Source organism: Actinia tenebrosa, unplaced genomic scaffold (genome assembly GCF_029948245.1).
Source record: "Actinia tenebrosa isolate PJP-AT-01 unplaced genomic scaffold, QUT_ActTen_1.0 PGA_scaffold10__47_contigs__length_13832649, whole genome shotgun sequence".
Lineage (NCBI taxonomy): Eukaryota > Metazoa > Cnidaria > Anthozoa > Actiniaria > Actiniidae > Actinia > Actinia tenebrosa.
This window is the reverse complement of record NW_028292570.1, coordinates 5878682-5896871: the sequence shown is the minus strand read 5'-3', so window position 1 is coordinate 5896871 and position 18190 is coordinate 5878682. Positions and strand designations below refer to the sequence as shown.

General features: G+C 34.5%; 1 protein-coding gene across 1 annotated transcript; it reads right to left on the bottom strand.

Annotated features, from left to right (window-relative positions):
- Positions 1 to 2527: 2527 nt before the first annotated feature.
- On the bottom strand, positions 2528 to 17767 carry LOC116286576 (uncharacterized). The gene is made up of 6 exons (XM_031693131.2): positions 17646 to 17767; positions 11167 to 11229; positions 6769 to 6825; positions 5684 to 5770; positions 5036 to 5092; positions 2528 to 4182 (listed from the first exon to the last, which is right to left on the bottom strand). Exons 1-6 carry the CDS (start codon positions 17697 to 17699, stop codon positions 4135 to 4137), a joined length of 366 nt encoding a protein of 121 aa, XP_031548991.1. The 5' UTR covers positions 17700 to 17767; the 3' UTR covers positions 2528 to 4134.
- Positions 17768 to 18190: the final 423 nt, after the last annotated feature.

Genomic DNA, 18190 nt, shown 5'->3' with positions numbered 1-18190 from the left:
TACACTTTTTATCAGATAGGAAAAATGAAAGATTAAATAAATAAAAAAAATGAAAAGAAAAGAAATAGAACTTCTGTCAGAAAATTGAGACCCGAAATGTTTAACTAATGTGAAATTGTTGTATTAGTAAATATGAAATTTTTTTATAAAAATAAATATATTATAAAAATTTATTATATTATTAATAAATTATTTTATGCTGCTTGTTTGTCTATCACAAACATTGCATTGGACTAGCTATGTTTGATGAGGACACAGCACAGTAATAAGACGCCAATGTTGGCAAACTTTTGGCCACGAGTGTGGCCTTTTATTAACATAACTAATACCACTGTATTTTGGGAGTTTCCCAAAATGATAAGTCCACTAGTACTTACAATACAATGTTATCATCAAAGGTGAGGGTCAAACCGCCACAACTGGCGGAAGGATCTACCATAAAGAATATTATTCGGGAGGTGGATGGGGTGGTGGAGGGAAAATACGCTCAACACTGATGTTGCGTGGGCGATCAGGAAGGCTGGGGTATTTGCATATCTTATATTAGGTCCCTCGCCGGTTGTACCTGAAGTCTTACAGGCGGAATTGAACCTCACTGATGCCCGCATAAAAACATTTAATTTATTTCTAAATTAAATTACCTTATTTTTCATTTTCCTATATTCATTTATTAGTTTTTTTTTCTTTCCTTCTTTCATGCGTTTGTTTGCTCATATCTTTGTGATTTTATGTAGTATCACAACGATACAAAGATATCATACATACGATATAAAATCATACAGACAGACAGACAGACAGACAGACAGACAGACAGACAGACAGACAGACAGACAGACAGACAGACAGACAGACAGACAGACAGACAGACAGACAGACAGACAGACATTTTTTACAAAATTTTACTACGCATGCGTCATGGTTATGACCGCTGCTACAACTGATTGCGTTTCATAAATCGCCGAGAAAATCGCAGAAAAACGCAGCACAACTACAGAAAGAATCGCAGTAAAATCGCCGGGTGTTCACACGCGAGATTTTGCGTCGCCGTGAAAATCGCCGAAAAAATCGCACCTCAAATCGCCGCAAAAATCGCCCGTGTGAACGGGCCTTAAGTCAACTTCCTCAAGATAAAATTCCTTTCAGATGTTTAAAATTAAATGACATTTTTGGTAGTTAAATCAATGTTTTTTTCAGAAAATCTATTTTAAACATAAGAGGATAAGATTACGTTCGTGAATCTAACGAGTTCGGAAAACAAAACAAATAAGCGTAGAGGAAGACAGACAACGCGGCTTAAAAGTGAATGCAAAGGAGTTGCTACACGTGACTTGCAAGGGTTGCAAGGTTATCAGTCATATTAATTACATAAGTTCAAGAAGTATAGAAAGTGTGTAGAGATCACAGGGAGCCCGACTTGGTGATGCTAGATTATGTTGATGACATTACATAATAATAGTAACTCAATACAGGTCGCTACGTAATAGAACACCAGTGTTTGTAACGCGTAACTTAATACCGTGATAAATTCAAATTCAAATACGTAACGCACGCGTTAAGAAGAGAGAAAGGAGAGAAGTCTCTCGTTTCTCTATTCTTAAGGGGCGTCTAACACTATTGCATTACAAGTTCTATTACGTAGTGGCCGTTTATAATAGGGGTGTATTGAGTTACGATTGTTATGTAATGTCATTAACACATGAAACGTGATTGTTTTACCGATTTAGCATCACCAAGCCGGACTCCCTGTGTAGAGCTTTTAAGTTGTGACGTATTTCCAGGTCCAATAGCTCATGAAAACCGCTTTTATAAAACAAAATCCTCCACCAAAATCAATTAGAACTTTGGGCAGCGAATCTGGTCATGACTGACATCAATATTTTTAAATACATATCAGAACAAATTAAAGGTCAACCAATCAGAATTGAGATTCAACATTATGTTTTGATTAGAATTTGCCTTGATTCTCTAAAGGTGGAATTGCAGTTCAGTCAACACGAAAAATCTACCTTGTACTAAGATCTTACTAGGGAAATTCTAACCAATGATAAATTACCCATATTTCTTTTCAGGGAACCAAGTCAACTCAGCTGGTAACTGTTTTTCGTTTTGGACTTGAAGTCGTTTTTCCATAGAATTAACGATACACTTAGAAACTTTTTAAAAACGCAGCTACGATGTTTGGTGCATAAATGGTGGGGGCAAAAAACGACTTGTAGAATAAGGTCTACAATCTTTTTTAATGATAATGTGCCCTCCCCCCTCCTCCCCCAACAAGTTTGGTCTATGACGTTTTCTAGCCTATGAACTGGTTGGCTGGTAAAATGCATGCAAGACAAGATTGCTACGTGGCGAGAGAGGGGGATGGTTCATCAGTATAATAGGTGGCACATTTTATTTTGCAGGAGATTGTAGATCCATTATGCTAGATAATTCATAGTTCCAGCATAAAGAGTAGTCAAACAATCACCGTTGCAGTAGTTTTGCCAATGGAATTAAAATCTTGTCCCACAAAAATCTATACAATATGTTTTAAAGAGTACTACAAGGGTTACGAGGCAATTTTATTTCATTATACAGTACAGCAAACAATAGTCCCCATCACAATTCCCTGCTCCATCATAGAGACATGTGAATAATTGCCCAAAGTTTTAAAAAAGGTCTCTATCATTGCGAATCGCTTCGATGCAAAGGCACGACTACCCTACAAGATGTCACAGAGAACTGTGAAGGGGACTAGCTATTGAAACAATTTATGATTAATGTTCCGTCAATTAGATTTTTAAGTTATTTTTAACGTCTCTGAAACAACATTAATAATACAGTGAGCGTGTGTGCAAGTCTTGAACGACATATTATAACAATATAGCTTTTTAGTGCACAGTTAGTAGGTTTGATATCAGAGTTTTAAAGCCGTTAAATGATTCAGTAATAAAGCACCTAGGAAGCACCCTAAACAATCAAAAAGTGTGAGAATACACGTCCTTCTCCTTACACTTCTTTCGTGCTTACGCCTCTTCCTGCATGCTTTATTACTGAAGAACGGAGTACGGAAAAAGCTCTTTTATTCATTTTTATCATATAGCAAGTATTTTTTTATTCGCATGCGGACGCACGATATCATATGGAAACTCGTAATGATAAAAAAAGTAACAATCAATTAAGTACATTAAGTACATGAAAGTACATTACACGGTATTGATACAACTATTGGCACAAATGAATGTACATTTTCTGTTAATGAACAGCAAAAGGTGTAATAATTTTGTAAATTATATTTAAGAGGTTATAGAGAGATTGTTACATTTTAACTTTTTTACTTTGAATCATGCAAATGTTTGTCGAACCACGCTATAGAATATAACCTTGACCCTCATGATTGTCCAAACGCGTTATAGATTATCAATGGTTATGCTAATAGCACTAATGAATTTTCTATTTTGGATAATTGATTGTCCATAAATGCAATCGTTTGTCAATTCGTGTTATTGAAGTTTACTTTCGTGCACAAGAAAATACATTCCATGCATATGAATGTACAAACGCGCTATTGATTGTCCATTAATGCCTATGAATGTACACGCATATTCAATTATCGTTATTGAAAGTTGATCCGCGCTAATGATGTTACTCGTGGTGTTGATGAAAGTGCATTACACGTTATTGATACAACTATTGGCGCAAATGAATGTACATTTTCTGTTAATGAACAGCAAAAGGTGTATTTACTATTGTCATTACTGCGATTTTCGATATTCTGTGAACTCGGTAGCTGCAAGCTGAATGCTGAAATTTGTTTTGTCGCTGCCGTCAATCAAAAACAGTCAGTCGGTAACTTTTAAGTTCTTGACTGTACTGACGGTAGTGGAAAACCATCTTCACAACAAGCCGTTGAGATGTCTGAGCTCGTAGTAAACCGTAGTAAACCTTTTTTAAAAACTTTTATTAACAATTATTATTATCATTAACTTATTCACTGTACTTAGAACTTAAAAATAAAGCTATTTCTACAAAAACACCGAAATGGTGCATGGGAAGAACGTTACTTAGATTTATCTAGTGCTATTCGTAGAATGTTCACAAGTTTTTGCACACACAGTTAGAACCCATCATTACCAACTAAGTCTGCACTTGTTATTATTGATGTGCTTCACGACGACCATTGCAAGTAGGCAAGAGATCCATCTGCAGTAAAAATATTTTTTTTACATTACTTAGTTACCGCAACAAGATTCTTAATAAACATCTAGTTATCTATAAGAAAGATTGAAGGATACGTGGACTGAAGGAGGGAGGAAGAGTTGTATAGATGAGCTGATAGTTGGTTGAATGTTTGGCCTAAGGGAGTGAGGGCCGGAAGAATGGATGGAAAGAGCGGGAGGGAGGGTTGTTGGATGTATGGGCAAATAGAGAGCTAGAAGTTATGCTGGATGTGGATAAAATAAAAAAAAGTGCTAATTGGATGGATACATAGAGAGAGGGAGGATGGTTGGACGTATGGAGAGATGGAGAGAGGGAGGATGGTTGCACGTATGGATAGATGGAGAGAGGGAGGGGGGTTGCACGGATGGATGGATGGAGTGAGGGAAAATGGTTGGACGTATGGAGAGAAGGAGGGTGGTTGCACGGATGGATGGATATAGAGAGGGAGGGTGGTTGCACGGATGGATGGATGGAAAGAGGGAGGGTGATTGAACGGATAAATGGATGGATGGAGAGAGGGAATATCGTTGCATAGATGGACGGATGGAGAAAGGGAGATTGGTTGAAGGAATGGAGAGAAGGGAGGGTATGAGATTTGTGGACGGGGGAGGGAGGCTAGATGGATGCATAAAGAGAGGGAGTTTCGATGGATAGAAGGGTCTATGGATGAATCCATAAATGGACGGATGGAGAGAGGGAGAGAGGGGAAGTAAGGTTGTATGCATGGATGGAGGGTTTGAGTAATGTAGGAAAGCATGGAAGGCTGTATGGAAGGAATGGATTAGGGATGGATGGCTGTATCGATAGATAGATAATAAAAAAGCGTTAAACTTGCCTCGTTATGCTCGATTGGTTGGTTCTGTCTCGCTCCACCTCGAATGTAAATGTTTGGCTGAAAAGAGAGAGAGAGAAAAAACATCAGCACTCAAAATGAAATTATATATGTATAGCCTTGCTATTTTCTATACAATCAAATCAAATAACAAATAATGAAACCATTGTTATCATGCTTGTAAGCCAATGTTGATCTCTGTGGTGTAGTTTATGATATCACCAGAACTTTGATTTAGCAAAATAGACCATTCTACTAATATTACATTATAGATGCCAAGGGAGCAAACGTAGAAATTGTATAAAGTACAGAGTAGCAGGTTTACGTTTTCAAAAAAATTTAAATCTTGGTGTTTTACATATTGTTCCAATTATCAGAGAATTAAATTGTTTTTTATTTGTTGTTCTTCAAACTGAAAAGCGCGCGTAACAGACAGCTTTGTCGTTGCGTCTATAAAATCTTGCAATAGTTACTCCCTTGGCATTTTTATATACCTTAATTAAAATAATATTAGATTTCAAGATGGCCACCGTATCGATAAAATATCTATTGCGAATTAGAAAACGAAATAAAATTTAGATTGACATTTAAGGCTTTAAAATAAGACACTTAATAAGAAGTTTTCTTTGAGCAATTGTGTTTTAAGCTTACCTGGTTTAGGCAATGAATTTCATTGAAATTCCCGTTGTAATAGGAAGGAGATGACGAAGAAATTTCAGCACTGTTGTTATTTGGTTCCTGTAAAAATGATAAACACATTATAAGTGAATAAAAAGGATCTGGCAATTAAATTAACAGAACTTCACGACACACAAGACATCTAGCGAGCTATGTTTTATTCAGCAAAGCTCTATTCGAAGTCAAAATGTTAACTTTTTAAAATACTTTAATAATGAACCAATATAATTGACATAAACCGGCTTACGCAAAAATAGAAAAAAAGTCTTTCTTTATCTTAACCAAAGCGTTTTAATGTCAAAATAACATACTAAGATACAAAACACTAAAAAAGGAGTTGTGTTGATCTGTCTGAATAATCTGCTTGCAAACATGATTGACTGCGAGAATTCCATTCTGAAATTGATGTAGGAAGGAAAGAAAACTTAGAAACATCCTCAGAAATTTTTGGCATCCTATATTTAAATGAATGGCTTTTGCGAGTTTTTTTATTATTATTTCTTTGGTATTAAATATTATCTTCAATCAATATCTACTAGATTATGACTTTATTTATACATTAATGACAGTCTGTTGTTTCTTTCTTCTTGTTTCTAATTTGTCCCATTCTAACTGTGTAATCATGCTACACTGTTACAATGCTGCACATTATGATATGTGTAGCCATGTGTAATCAGTCAAAGTATATAATTTGTTTTTACTTAAAAACAATCTAAAAAAAATTAGTGCGAAATTTCTACTCTTCAAATAGCTGAAAAAAAGGATCAATTTAACATATTTTTTCTTTAGTCAGAAAATACAGAGGTTGGAATTCCCAATGTTTATAGCTGGTGTCGTAAGGTGACCATATAAAGGAAGAATGTAGAGAGTAGAATTCATAACTGGGAAACCATGTGACAGAGTAGTTCTTTTAATACAGATATAAACATACACCTATTTCGAAAATCGTTGTCGCACCAAGAGCCTCAAGTAACAAGCCAAGGCCCCAGCGAACGTAGGTACTTTTAATTATAATTGATTTATTATATATATATATATATATAATATTTTCGACTTACTTCATCATGCTCTGTAGGCTGCTTCGGAAGCTCTTCGCCATGAATGTCAATGTTTGGCTTAAAAAAGAGAAGGAAAAAAAAAAATTAACAATGCAACGACGAGCACAATAGTTTATTTGCACCTGAATTCCTACGAAATTACAAAATAAAGTAAGAATAAATTTGAAATAGCTGACAGCTAATTATAATAACCGAAGGGCAAACCTGGATAATTAACTTATGAGAGTAAATATACATGTGATCATAATTATGAAGGATTACTAGACAAATCCAATATATATCATTTATAAATATCCTATACCTATGTATCTATGTAATTTATGCACTCGATTGCAGAACGGTTTGTTTTTATGCACATTTACAAATATCTAATAAAATGCAAAAATGGAATTTGAATGTAAGGTTTTGAAGTATCTGGTGTTAATTAGTTCTATTGATTTAAGTATTTTAACTTTTGGGCCTAAAAGAATCTTTTATATATATTCATTGATATCTAAAAGCGAACAAATCATTGTTTATTATTCTTTATGGATAAGAAGATTAGTCCTCTTGGAATCAATTATTCCTTTGAGATATGCATCAATGGGCACATATTTAAAAACTTTCATGTTTTTGCATATAGTTTTTTTCCCCCTCCATATATAAGTGTATGCTGAAATGTAGCAAGAAGAAGCCGGTCCAATTATTCTTTGATTCTGCTTTCTAGAGCTACTACTACTCTTCCATAAAAAGTAAAATAATAACAACTGTTTCGAATCAGAAAAATCCGCAATAGTATTCGAAATCTTACTAACAAGGACGATGCCAATGATATACGTTCCCAACTTGAACCTTTTATCACCTTTAATTTTATTCTAAAATATCTTTATTTCTGACTCGTGATATTTACAACATTTCCCCATTTACTCTCAAAATTCAAAGACAGGATATCTTACTTCCAGCTCTTTTCAAAGTATTTTTTCTAAAAAATATGAGCTAGGAAATATAGGAAGAGGGCTACTTTATTCTAACGCTGAGCTGTTGATAGATAGATTTATTTTTCGTTCGTGTAATTGAAAGTTTACAACTTTTGCTTATAGTACAGTAAATAAGGGTTTTAAGAAATATGTATAATATTTTACGTAATTAAAATCATTGAGCCTGAGGGCTAAGTTAACTGGGAAGTTTTCTAGTTATTCTCCAGTCTTTGTGTTTCTAATTATTGTTCAGGTTATGGAAATATACAAGAAGTTGCAAGTGAATTAATAAAGGAAAAAAATGAAGAATATACTAGTGTTACTTTGTATTTTAGATTGGTAGATGTTAAAAATTACTCAGAATACTATTGTGAGAGTAGAAAATATTTCAATTGTTTGGAAAAAGATAACTTGCTAGCTGATTTAAGCTGCAAGGGAAGGTTTGGCCAAAGGTCAATTGCCATGAAAGAGATTGCCTGTTTGCCAAAATTTTTTCGTACTTTTGTCTTATGTAGGTTTTGCCTGCTTGCATACCTTGTGTTGTATCTAAGCACACTACTCGCATATTTAAACATGTTATTGAAAATATCTGGTAAGGATCCATTTTGCCAGGAGTGCATAAACTTTATGACGTGCAAGCGGTAGATGTTGTCACCCATCTACTGCTATGCTTCATCCTTACCACATCTCCCTTTTGCATTGTTGTTATTCTCTTGTGCTTTGTCTATCAACGTGTTTCTTTCCTGTATTTCTTTGATTTTGTCTAGGTTTTCTTTGATCTTTGTTTGACTATTAGGCTTTAAGAGGTTTGCAGTTGTTGGAATTAGTGATGTTCTTAACCTTTGTCTCATCAACAGCTGAGCTGGAGACTGAGCTGTTTAGGACTTGAGGTGTATTTTTGTAGTTGAGCAATGCTACATTTATGTCTTTGGATTTAGACAACAGCTTATTAACTGCTTGAACAGTTCATTCAATTTTCCATTTCATTATGGATAATGTGGAATTAAAGTGGTTCGAGTGAATCCATAGTCCTTCACTAAGTGGGTGAATTCAACTGATAAAAATTATGAACCATCATCACTAATAACTTCATCAGGTATGACATACTGACTTTGCAAAGTGCTGCTTAAGAGCATAAGTTACAGCCTTGCTAGTTTGATTCTCGAGCTTCTCTACTTCTATCTATTTCCAAAAACTATCTACCGTACACAGCGCGTATCTCTGCTGGTTATACTCAAATAGATCAGTAACAACTATTGCCCATGGTCTGCTTGGTGGATCACGTGCCATTAGAGGTTCTATGGATTGCTGTCTTATTTTCTTCGCATTTGAAGGTCTTAACTTCAAGTTGTGAGCAAAGCCCTGGCCATAACAGTCCATTTCTTGTGCGCTGTTTGCACTTAACTATTCACCAATGTCATTCATGATTCTCTAGACATTCCTATACGTAAAGGTTGAGTTATTGTTAGCTTTGAGCCTTTAAACACTGGACTATCTATTACTAATATTTCATGTTTTTAATACCAGAAGTTTCAATATTTGCTGAGAGATTTGCTTTGTATCTTTCCGGTACTCTATCTATTAGCGCTTGTAGAACTGTATCACCTGTTTTTGTTAGTTGAAACTCGTCGATAATTTGAAACTCAAAGATAAAACATACTTTCTATAACTTCAACAAGTTTGTCTTTGATTTCAGGAAGTTATGAATTGCTTGCTAAGTCTTTGAACATCTCTTTTCTTGACTTGCATCTTACTTTCAGGTTATATATCTCTAGACTAATCGTCATCTTCTGTAGGCTCGCAAAGGTGCTTGATGTAAATTCTTGCTTAAAATGGAGCTTGTGGCACCCATACTCTATAACAAGAAGTTCTCAAAGATAAAACATACTTTCTATAACTTCAACAAGTTTGTCTTTGATTTCAGGAAGTTATGAATTGCTTGCTAAGTCTTTGAACATCTCTTTTCTTGACTTGCATCTTACTTTCAGGTTATATACCTCTAGACTAATCGTCATCTTCTGTAGGCTCGCAAAGGTGCTTGATGTAAATTCTTGCTTAAAATGGAGCTTGTGGCACCCATACTCTATAACAAGAAGTTCTTTTTTTTCTGTTTGGGCATAGTTCCTTTGTGCTGTGGTATTGACTTATCCTCTTGTAACAATGCTACTCCTTACCTTCTTTTACTAACATCTGCAGGTAGATAGTATAAACTGCTTGTTTGGATTGTGATATCCCAGTGCTGCTGTTGTTGTTGCTATCAACTGTTTGAGCTTGTTGAAGCGTGATTGCTGTGGCTCGTCCCAATGCCACTGTAGCTGTTTCTCTAACAACTGCCTTAGAGGAGCATTCTTTTGCTAATTTTCGTAGAAACGTTCCTAGGCATTGAACTACTAGACCCAGAAATGTTCTAGAATTGAAGGATGTTATTTGATGTTGTTAGGTGCAGACATCTCTTGCATGGGTTTGGCATTCACTGGATCTGGTTCTAGACTCTCGATTGTTAATAAGTGGCCTATATAAGGAATTTCCTTTTTCCTGATCTGACATTTCTTTTTGTTGAGCTTGAGGTTTTGCTGTCTGACTCTATCTAAAACTTTCTCATCCTTGCATCATATCCTTTATCGTTCTACCCCACACCAGAATGTCATCAATTATTTTTGCAGTGCCTGGTAGACCTTAAATCATGTGCAACATGTTTACCCCCGAAAGGGAGCATTAAACATATGGCTCTAGAGGGACTCGTATTTTTTCGTTTCAATACGGCTACCATACTGTTGATCCAAGATTTAGTGTAATTTTGTTTCTGTATCACTCCTTTTTTCTGCCGGTCCAATTATTCATTGATTCCGTCTTTTAGAGTTACTGATACTCCTCCATAAAAAGTAGAATTATAAGAACTGACTTTCGAATCGAAAAAATCCGGGATAGTATTCGAAGTCTTATTAATAAGAACAATGCCAATTTTATACGTTCCCCAAATTGAAGCTTTTTTCGCCTTTAATTTTATTCTAAAATATTTTTAGCTCTGACTCGTGATATTATTTAACACTTTTACATTTTTATAACATTTTTATAACATTTTCGCATTCAGTCTCTAAATTAATAATAATAATAATAATAATAAACTCTTTATTTACTGAGAGTAGCACTAAATAGCAATATGCTAACAAATCTGTGGCCCTCTAATATATAAACTATGAAGATATGTGAATAAAAAACTATAATATTATAATTACAAGATAAAAACCCCTAAACTAAAAACATATATATATATTTATCTAAAAGTAGCTAAAAAAACAAAAATATAGAATGAACTAGATTATACTATAAAATGATTTAAAGTATATTCAAAGACGAGCGATGTTAATCCCAACAAACGTGAGCTAGGAAATAGAGGAAGAGTGCTACTATACTGAGCTTCTTCGTAATTTCTGATTTTTACCTGTTCAAAGAGTTCGCTTCCATTCGAATGTCTATCGATGCGAGCATTTCTGTTACTTGGTTCCTGTAGAATAAAGTAAACTATGTGAGCTACAATCTACGTCATGCGAGTTATTTTGCTCAGCTCTTTACGAAGTAAACTTAATTCTAAATTGCCATAAACTGGCTTGCAAGAATAATAAAAAATGGTTCCTTTTTACCATGTTTCTTTACTTTATGTTGTGTTTAAGATATTTTTTTTCCTTTCTCACTCGTAAAGCAAATCAGTTCAATATGGATAGCAATGAAATAGATCGTGAGGGAACTGATAGTGCTCCAAGTTTTTTAGTCAAGGGAGGCCTTTTGATCAGCAAATTATTAACTGAATACTTCAATAACGAATCAATTAACATAAACTGGATTGTCAACAAAAAAATTGATCTTTCTTTACCATTTTTGTTCGCCTGTTAATGCTAAAATATCGTTTAAAACTCGAACTTGTCGTATAACATAAACCAATATGGCGGTTTTTTGCGGACCAAATGTCGGGCTCCAACCGAGCGTCAACTCATTTCCAGCCCTTTTTCGGCCAAAACCAAGATGGCTGACTAGTTGGGATATTTTCACTCGATTTACTGTAAATTTGAGCAGTTTTGAGCAAGAAATTCGCCTATTTAGTGAAGAAAATTAGATTCAAATTCCCAAATATGGTAAGTACATTCCTTAAATGGTAAAAGAAACGGCTCGAGCGGAACGACAACTTCTCTATGTGGAAAGTTTGATATGATCAGATTGCGAATTCCGTTTGCTGAAAAAGAATCAATGCCAATATGCAAATAGACCTTTGCGTGCCTCGAGAAGCAGGAAAAAACAAGATGGCATGTGGATCGGTAAAATCAAGTACATAACACATAGAATAGAACGTAAATATAAGCACATTTCTCAGTAAATGATGATTATTGTTATTTAAAACATTATTATACGTACATACACGTTACTACTAAATAGCAATTTGAGCATATTATCAAGTGTTCTTTGTTGGCTATACGAATTGCAAAAAAAAAAACACGGATAAACACACTTAAAATAAGCTTTTCAAGTATAATTTTTCTTGTACATAACTTGGAACACTACTATAGACTTCAAATGTGCAGCTACAACTTCTTATCTTACCAATATTTCGCACTGCATTTCAAGAGAATACATATTCAAATCCAACCCAAAACAAAATGGTGGTTTCCTCCAGTACTCTAGGCGCGCGGTCATGTTAGGGATTGATTGATTTATAAATTTATTTATGAGCTTGCCATGAGGCAGAAAGACCACAACAGCTTTTATGCCAATTAGAGTGGGCCCTATAGAGTCTAGCACGGGCACCGAAGATGTTCGTCACCAGGGTCTTCAGTAGATCTTTTACGTCCGCCTTATACAGGGTTATATAGTGAAAACAGGCGGGCCTACGGTTTTAAGTCCTAGTCCTTGAATAATAATAAAATCACGTAGAGAAAAATTATGTAAAAGAAAAAGAAAAGAAAGAAAGAAAAATCTTGTAAATAGTTATGCGGAGGTGGACGGCCTTTATGTATGACTTACTCTTCTATCGGTAGTAAAGTATAAAAAAACAATATGGCGGATAGCTTAATGTCACATAATGATCGAATTAAAAACACATTTTTGATCCTTTTGATTTTTTCTACTTTTAATGTTGTTGTTTTAGTTTTTGTTTAAAAACATATTGAATGGGGAATATTTTAAGCATAGTGTAGTTGTACTTGCTAAACGTTTAGGTTTACAGCAGTTACAGCACCCACCTGCTCCTTATTGGAACTGGAGATTGGCAATGTTATTATATGTTTATTAAGACTTTTCTTAAAAGAAAATCAAGGCTAATATCGATGGGATATCAATTGCTATAATCTCATTATCTGGTTCTGGAATTATCAATGGCTTGGTGAGTGTCTTTATAAGTAGTTTTGAAACAAGAACTGTCCCTTACACATGGAAGTGAGCAAAAGCTACTCCCATCTTTATGAAAGGAACTAGAACAGACATTGCTAATTATAGACCTATTTCCTCATTGAGTATCCCAAGTAAATAACTAGAACATCAGGTTTGCTATATAATTGATGAGTTCTTGAATAAGTTCTCTCTGAAAAGTCCATCACAGTGGGGCTTTACAAGAGGCTTATTGCAGAAGGTATGTTGTTAACGATGACAGATAGATGGAAAATGGATTTGGATAAAGGAATGTTAGTAGGAGCCATATTCGTGGATTTTAGAAAGGCTTTCGATAGTATTTCACATAATTTTTTATCACTCAAGCTTTAGGCTGTTGGATTAACTGGTAATATTCATGAATGGCTGATGCATTATTTGAAAGGCAGATATCACTGTACAGTTATAAATGGCTGTACCTCTGATTTGTAAACAGTCCAATACGGAATTCCCCACGGATCACTCCTTGGTCCAAGATCATATACAATCTACGTCAATGACCTACCTGATGCTATTACACTTGGGAATGTCTATATGTATGCAGATGATACTACTATATACTGCGTGGGGAAGACCTTTGACCAAGTCTGTTTGCAATTAAACAAAATACTCGAGCAATTGCAACTCTGGAGTATAAATAACAGACTTAGTATCCATCCTATCAAATCTGAAGTCATGATTCTCAGCAAAACACAATTCACTGGCCCAGCTCCACCAATTTATTTTGGAAATAAATTTATCAATGTTGTGGATCATACTACTTGTTTGGGCTTAGTGATTGATAATAGACTGACATGGTCAATGCATGTAGACCATGTGAAGAACTCTTTCACACAGAAGGTTGGGGCATTGAGAAGAATGAAGAAGCTTCCTGTAAAAGTATTAGAAGAGATCTATTTTAAAACCATTATTCCAGCAGTAACCTATGGTATAGTGGCGTGGGGTAATTGCAGTTCTGCAGTTATGGAAACCTTAGATCCCATTCATGCAAGAGCAGCACGAATCATTCATCACCACGAAAACCTTCAAAAAATATTCTGGTTTACCAATCTCTTACATCTACAAAAGACGCCTTCTTCTTTTGATGCATGACGTTCTTCAAGATAAAATTCCATACTCTATGAAGTCCCTCTTCAAAGTAAAGACAGAAGCAAGATCTTCCCGTAGGGGAAACCAAGTTGAAATCCCAAGAGTAAAACATGAAGTTGGAAAAGGGACAATTCAATATAGAGGCCCAGTTATTTGGAACTTTATGAACAGAATTGTTAATTTAGAATCAAGTGTTAGTAGGGATAATTTTAAACAAATTATTCTTTATTTTTTTAAAGACATTAATAATTTTTCATTGAGGGCTTCTTTAATAGCGAAAAAAGACGATAATTTTCTATAGTTTTAGTCTTCTAGAGATTGTAGTATTTAGTATATATTTATTTATTGAATTTCTATTTATTTATTTATTTATTGAATAATTCTAATAAACATAAGTACATTTTAATTGATTTTCTATATTCTTGTCTTTTAGAAATTTTTACTTAGTTATTTATACATATTATTGTAATTAGTTTAGACAGCAGGTCCACATCAGCCTATGGCTGCGTAATTTAGCTAACCTGCTTAACAAATAAAAGTATGTATGTATGTATGTAAGCTTAGGTATAGAAAACAGGAAACTCCGATTACTATAAGAGCGACATCAAAACCAACTATATAAAAGAAAAGAGCACGAATACCCTTAATTTGAACTACATTTCTAATTGTGTTCAAACTATTGTCAGAAATCAGTAATGATAAAAAGGTAAATCATACACCGTGAAAAGATGAAAAAATTTACTGACGTTTCGGACGCTAGTTCTTCATCGGAGTAAACATTTCCTCTTTTACTCCGACGAAGGACTAGCGTCCGAAACGTCAGTAAGTTTTTACATCTTTTTCACGGTGTATAATTTACCATTTTATCATTACTGTTTCATTAGAAACACCGAAACAGCTCACACTAGTTTTTAGCTAGTTATATCTCTTCATTGTCAGAAAAGAGTTATTTCTTGCTTTTTATATGAATATAATTTTGAAAAACTGTAAAAATACGTGATATGGACATAATGTAGGACGTGCCGTTTGACAATGTAAAGCCCGTGTAGATGTTGTTTGTTCACAATAAAATATAATCACAACAAAATCAGTATCTAATCCTTCCTTTAATCTTTATAGCATTTTGTCAGTTAGACAATTTGTCCTGTGACTAGCTCTTGTGAGCAACATTGTTGATACAAATGTTAAAATTTTGTTTTGTTTTCTTAATTAGATGGAAAAAAACCCGAAATATTATAAACTTCAATACTAATTTTTCAGCTTATCGAAATGCTGTACTCTTTTTCCTTACTCAAGGACAAGTACTAATGCGGGAAGCCAAAAATGTACGTTTCAAAAGAGTAAGTAAAGCTTCAATTCTTTCTAGGATGTTGTAACGAAAGTGAAAGTTGGTATTATTGTGCAATGATGAAAGCTAAATATTTCGTTTTGAAACTATTTTTTCACAGAAAGAGGTAAATAGAGTCAGTCAAATTTACCCACAGAGCACAGGAAAAGCAATTTTACTTAGTTTGACTTTGAGCCAAGAAGATGACCAACGACCGCAGCAGTAAAGATCAACGTGTTCAGTAGCAATGGACATTGTCCGTATTGTAATTCTCGATAAACAACTGGACTTCATGAAGTGTTTATAACTAAGGACTTAACTCTATTGGATGTGACACTCCAAAGTTAAACAGTATCAAAAATAATTGACGTATTTCAAAAGCTGGTTGCCTCAAAATAGATTTAAAGAAATAATTAAATGACAATTTCAATCTTATGTCTCGCGGTACATTTTCATAGTCATACGAAATCTTTTCTAGTTGATAAAACTGAAAGGTAAAAATAAAATCGGGAAAGGAATCGACATAAATGTTTGTTCTTTCTTAAATTAGACATCAGTATAATGACTTCCATACTGAAAATCAGTATAAAATCAAAATACAATACAGCTTATTCATATTAAACAATTGTTGTCGTTCGCGGGCTTCCTGTGGTGACAAACCACGCTCACCTCCCCTACACATTTTCAGTCTTTTTCGTTCACTTCAAAATGGCTGACTAGCTGGGATGTTTTCACTCGATTTACTGTAAGTTTGAGCAGTTTTGACAAGAAATTCGCCTATTTAGTAAAGAAAGTTATATTCCAATTTTCAAATATGGTAAGTACATTCCTTATATGGTAAAAGAAACGGCTCGAGCGGAACGACAACTTTTCTACATGGAAAGTTTGATTTGTTTCGCGTGGACGGCGGTGTATCAAAGGAAACGCTCTACATCGGCAGAATGGAGAGAAAGAAGAGAGAATCTGCTAGCAGGGAATTTGGCTGATTGATCTTGGAAACATTTCAAACAATTCAGTACTGTATGGTAAATGTTGGCAGCACGACAACATTCGCTTCCCAATTGGAACAGATTACCGATAATTTGATTCATTCATCTCATTTTACTGAAAAACTGTCATCTTGTGGACTGATATCGAGTAAAGCCGGGGTTCTGCTAAAGGAAGATCAGACACATTCAGTGCAGCTGAAACGGGTGCTAACTACAATATAATTCGAGCCTACAATATAACATAGAAAATACAAACCCCTGCTGGATCCAACACATTCAATGAGGTCGAAATCTCGTCACAAAGGCGTGCGGCTCGCAATGAATCAGAGAAATTTAACTTTTGAAATGGCTATATGAAGAGTAATGTAGTCTTAGTACTTTTTGTAAGATAATAAATGTAAAATATAAATGTAAAAAGATCGAAACAAATGTAAATGTCAAACCCCTCAATTTTCGAGTCTGGAAATCGAAACAAAACCAAAATTTTCTTGAAACATTTGTTGATATTTAATAATACATGGTATTTTACTTCGTTGCTCTGGGATTTTTATTCATGAATACTCTATATCGAGTTATTTGGGGAGATAGAACAATAAAATAATAAGCAGTGAAAGAATCCACTATTTCTATGCAAAGTTTTCAAACTCAATAATTAGGCTCTTCAACGAATCAGAACATCGTATATGTTCAGTAGTATAGCATGAGTCTTAAATCAGTTCGGAAACATCGCTAAGAACCCGACTTAATACCCAATCGGAGTATCATGTGAAACTTTTGTATCTTCATTCGCATTTCTACACCTATACCTTTAAATACTTGACTTCATACCTTTACATAACAATTGACTAATAAATAAGTGAAAATTCAACGTGTTCAAAAACAAAGTTTTAAAACTTCAAAGTGTGTATCTTTGAATAATACACTTCATACCTCTGCATAATTAATAATGAAACTACAAATTGTTCATAGTTTTAAATAACAATATTTTGAACCTCAAAGTGTCCAAGAAAAAAGTAAAACTAATCCAGATTTCTATTTCTTTTGCCGTGTTTTTTTCAAGTTTCTGGGAATCAATTCTATCATAGCTGATATTGAATTTACCTGATTTTTTCTACGGTTTTTCTCTAATCTCCAATTCCGATTTTCCTCTCTCATAAAACCAACGCTCTGTGGGTTACCGGTGCTCTGAACTAGATTGGTCCCGAAGTTGTTTTAGGTTTCAATCAGTGAGTTAGCCGTGCTCTGACTTTGCCCAACCCCGAGGTTGTTTCAGGTTTTGATCTGTGAGTTAGGCGTGCCCTGACATAGATCAGCCCAGAGGTTGTTCCAGGGTACTGATAAAATTACAAGCTTAGACGATATATTGTTTTTCGTGTAAAATATTCCAAAGTATGTTTTAAACGAAATTATGCCACTGCTACCAAAAGTGGCTGTTTTCCCTTCCTTTTTCGTTTAAATAAAATAGTTATTTTTGTGGAATAATTTAATGTACTTACATTTGATTTTGTGCTTTACAGATGTTTTTTCTTTTACATGACTGCGTGGAAAATGACGAAAACTTTTTGGTACATCTTACCATGTCAAACTAAACCATACAAACTGAAACTCGTTTACGAAACTTGTTTACGTTCACGTGATTAATTCCC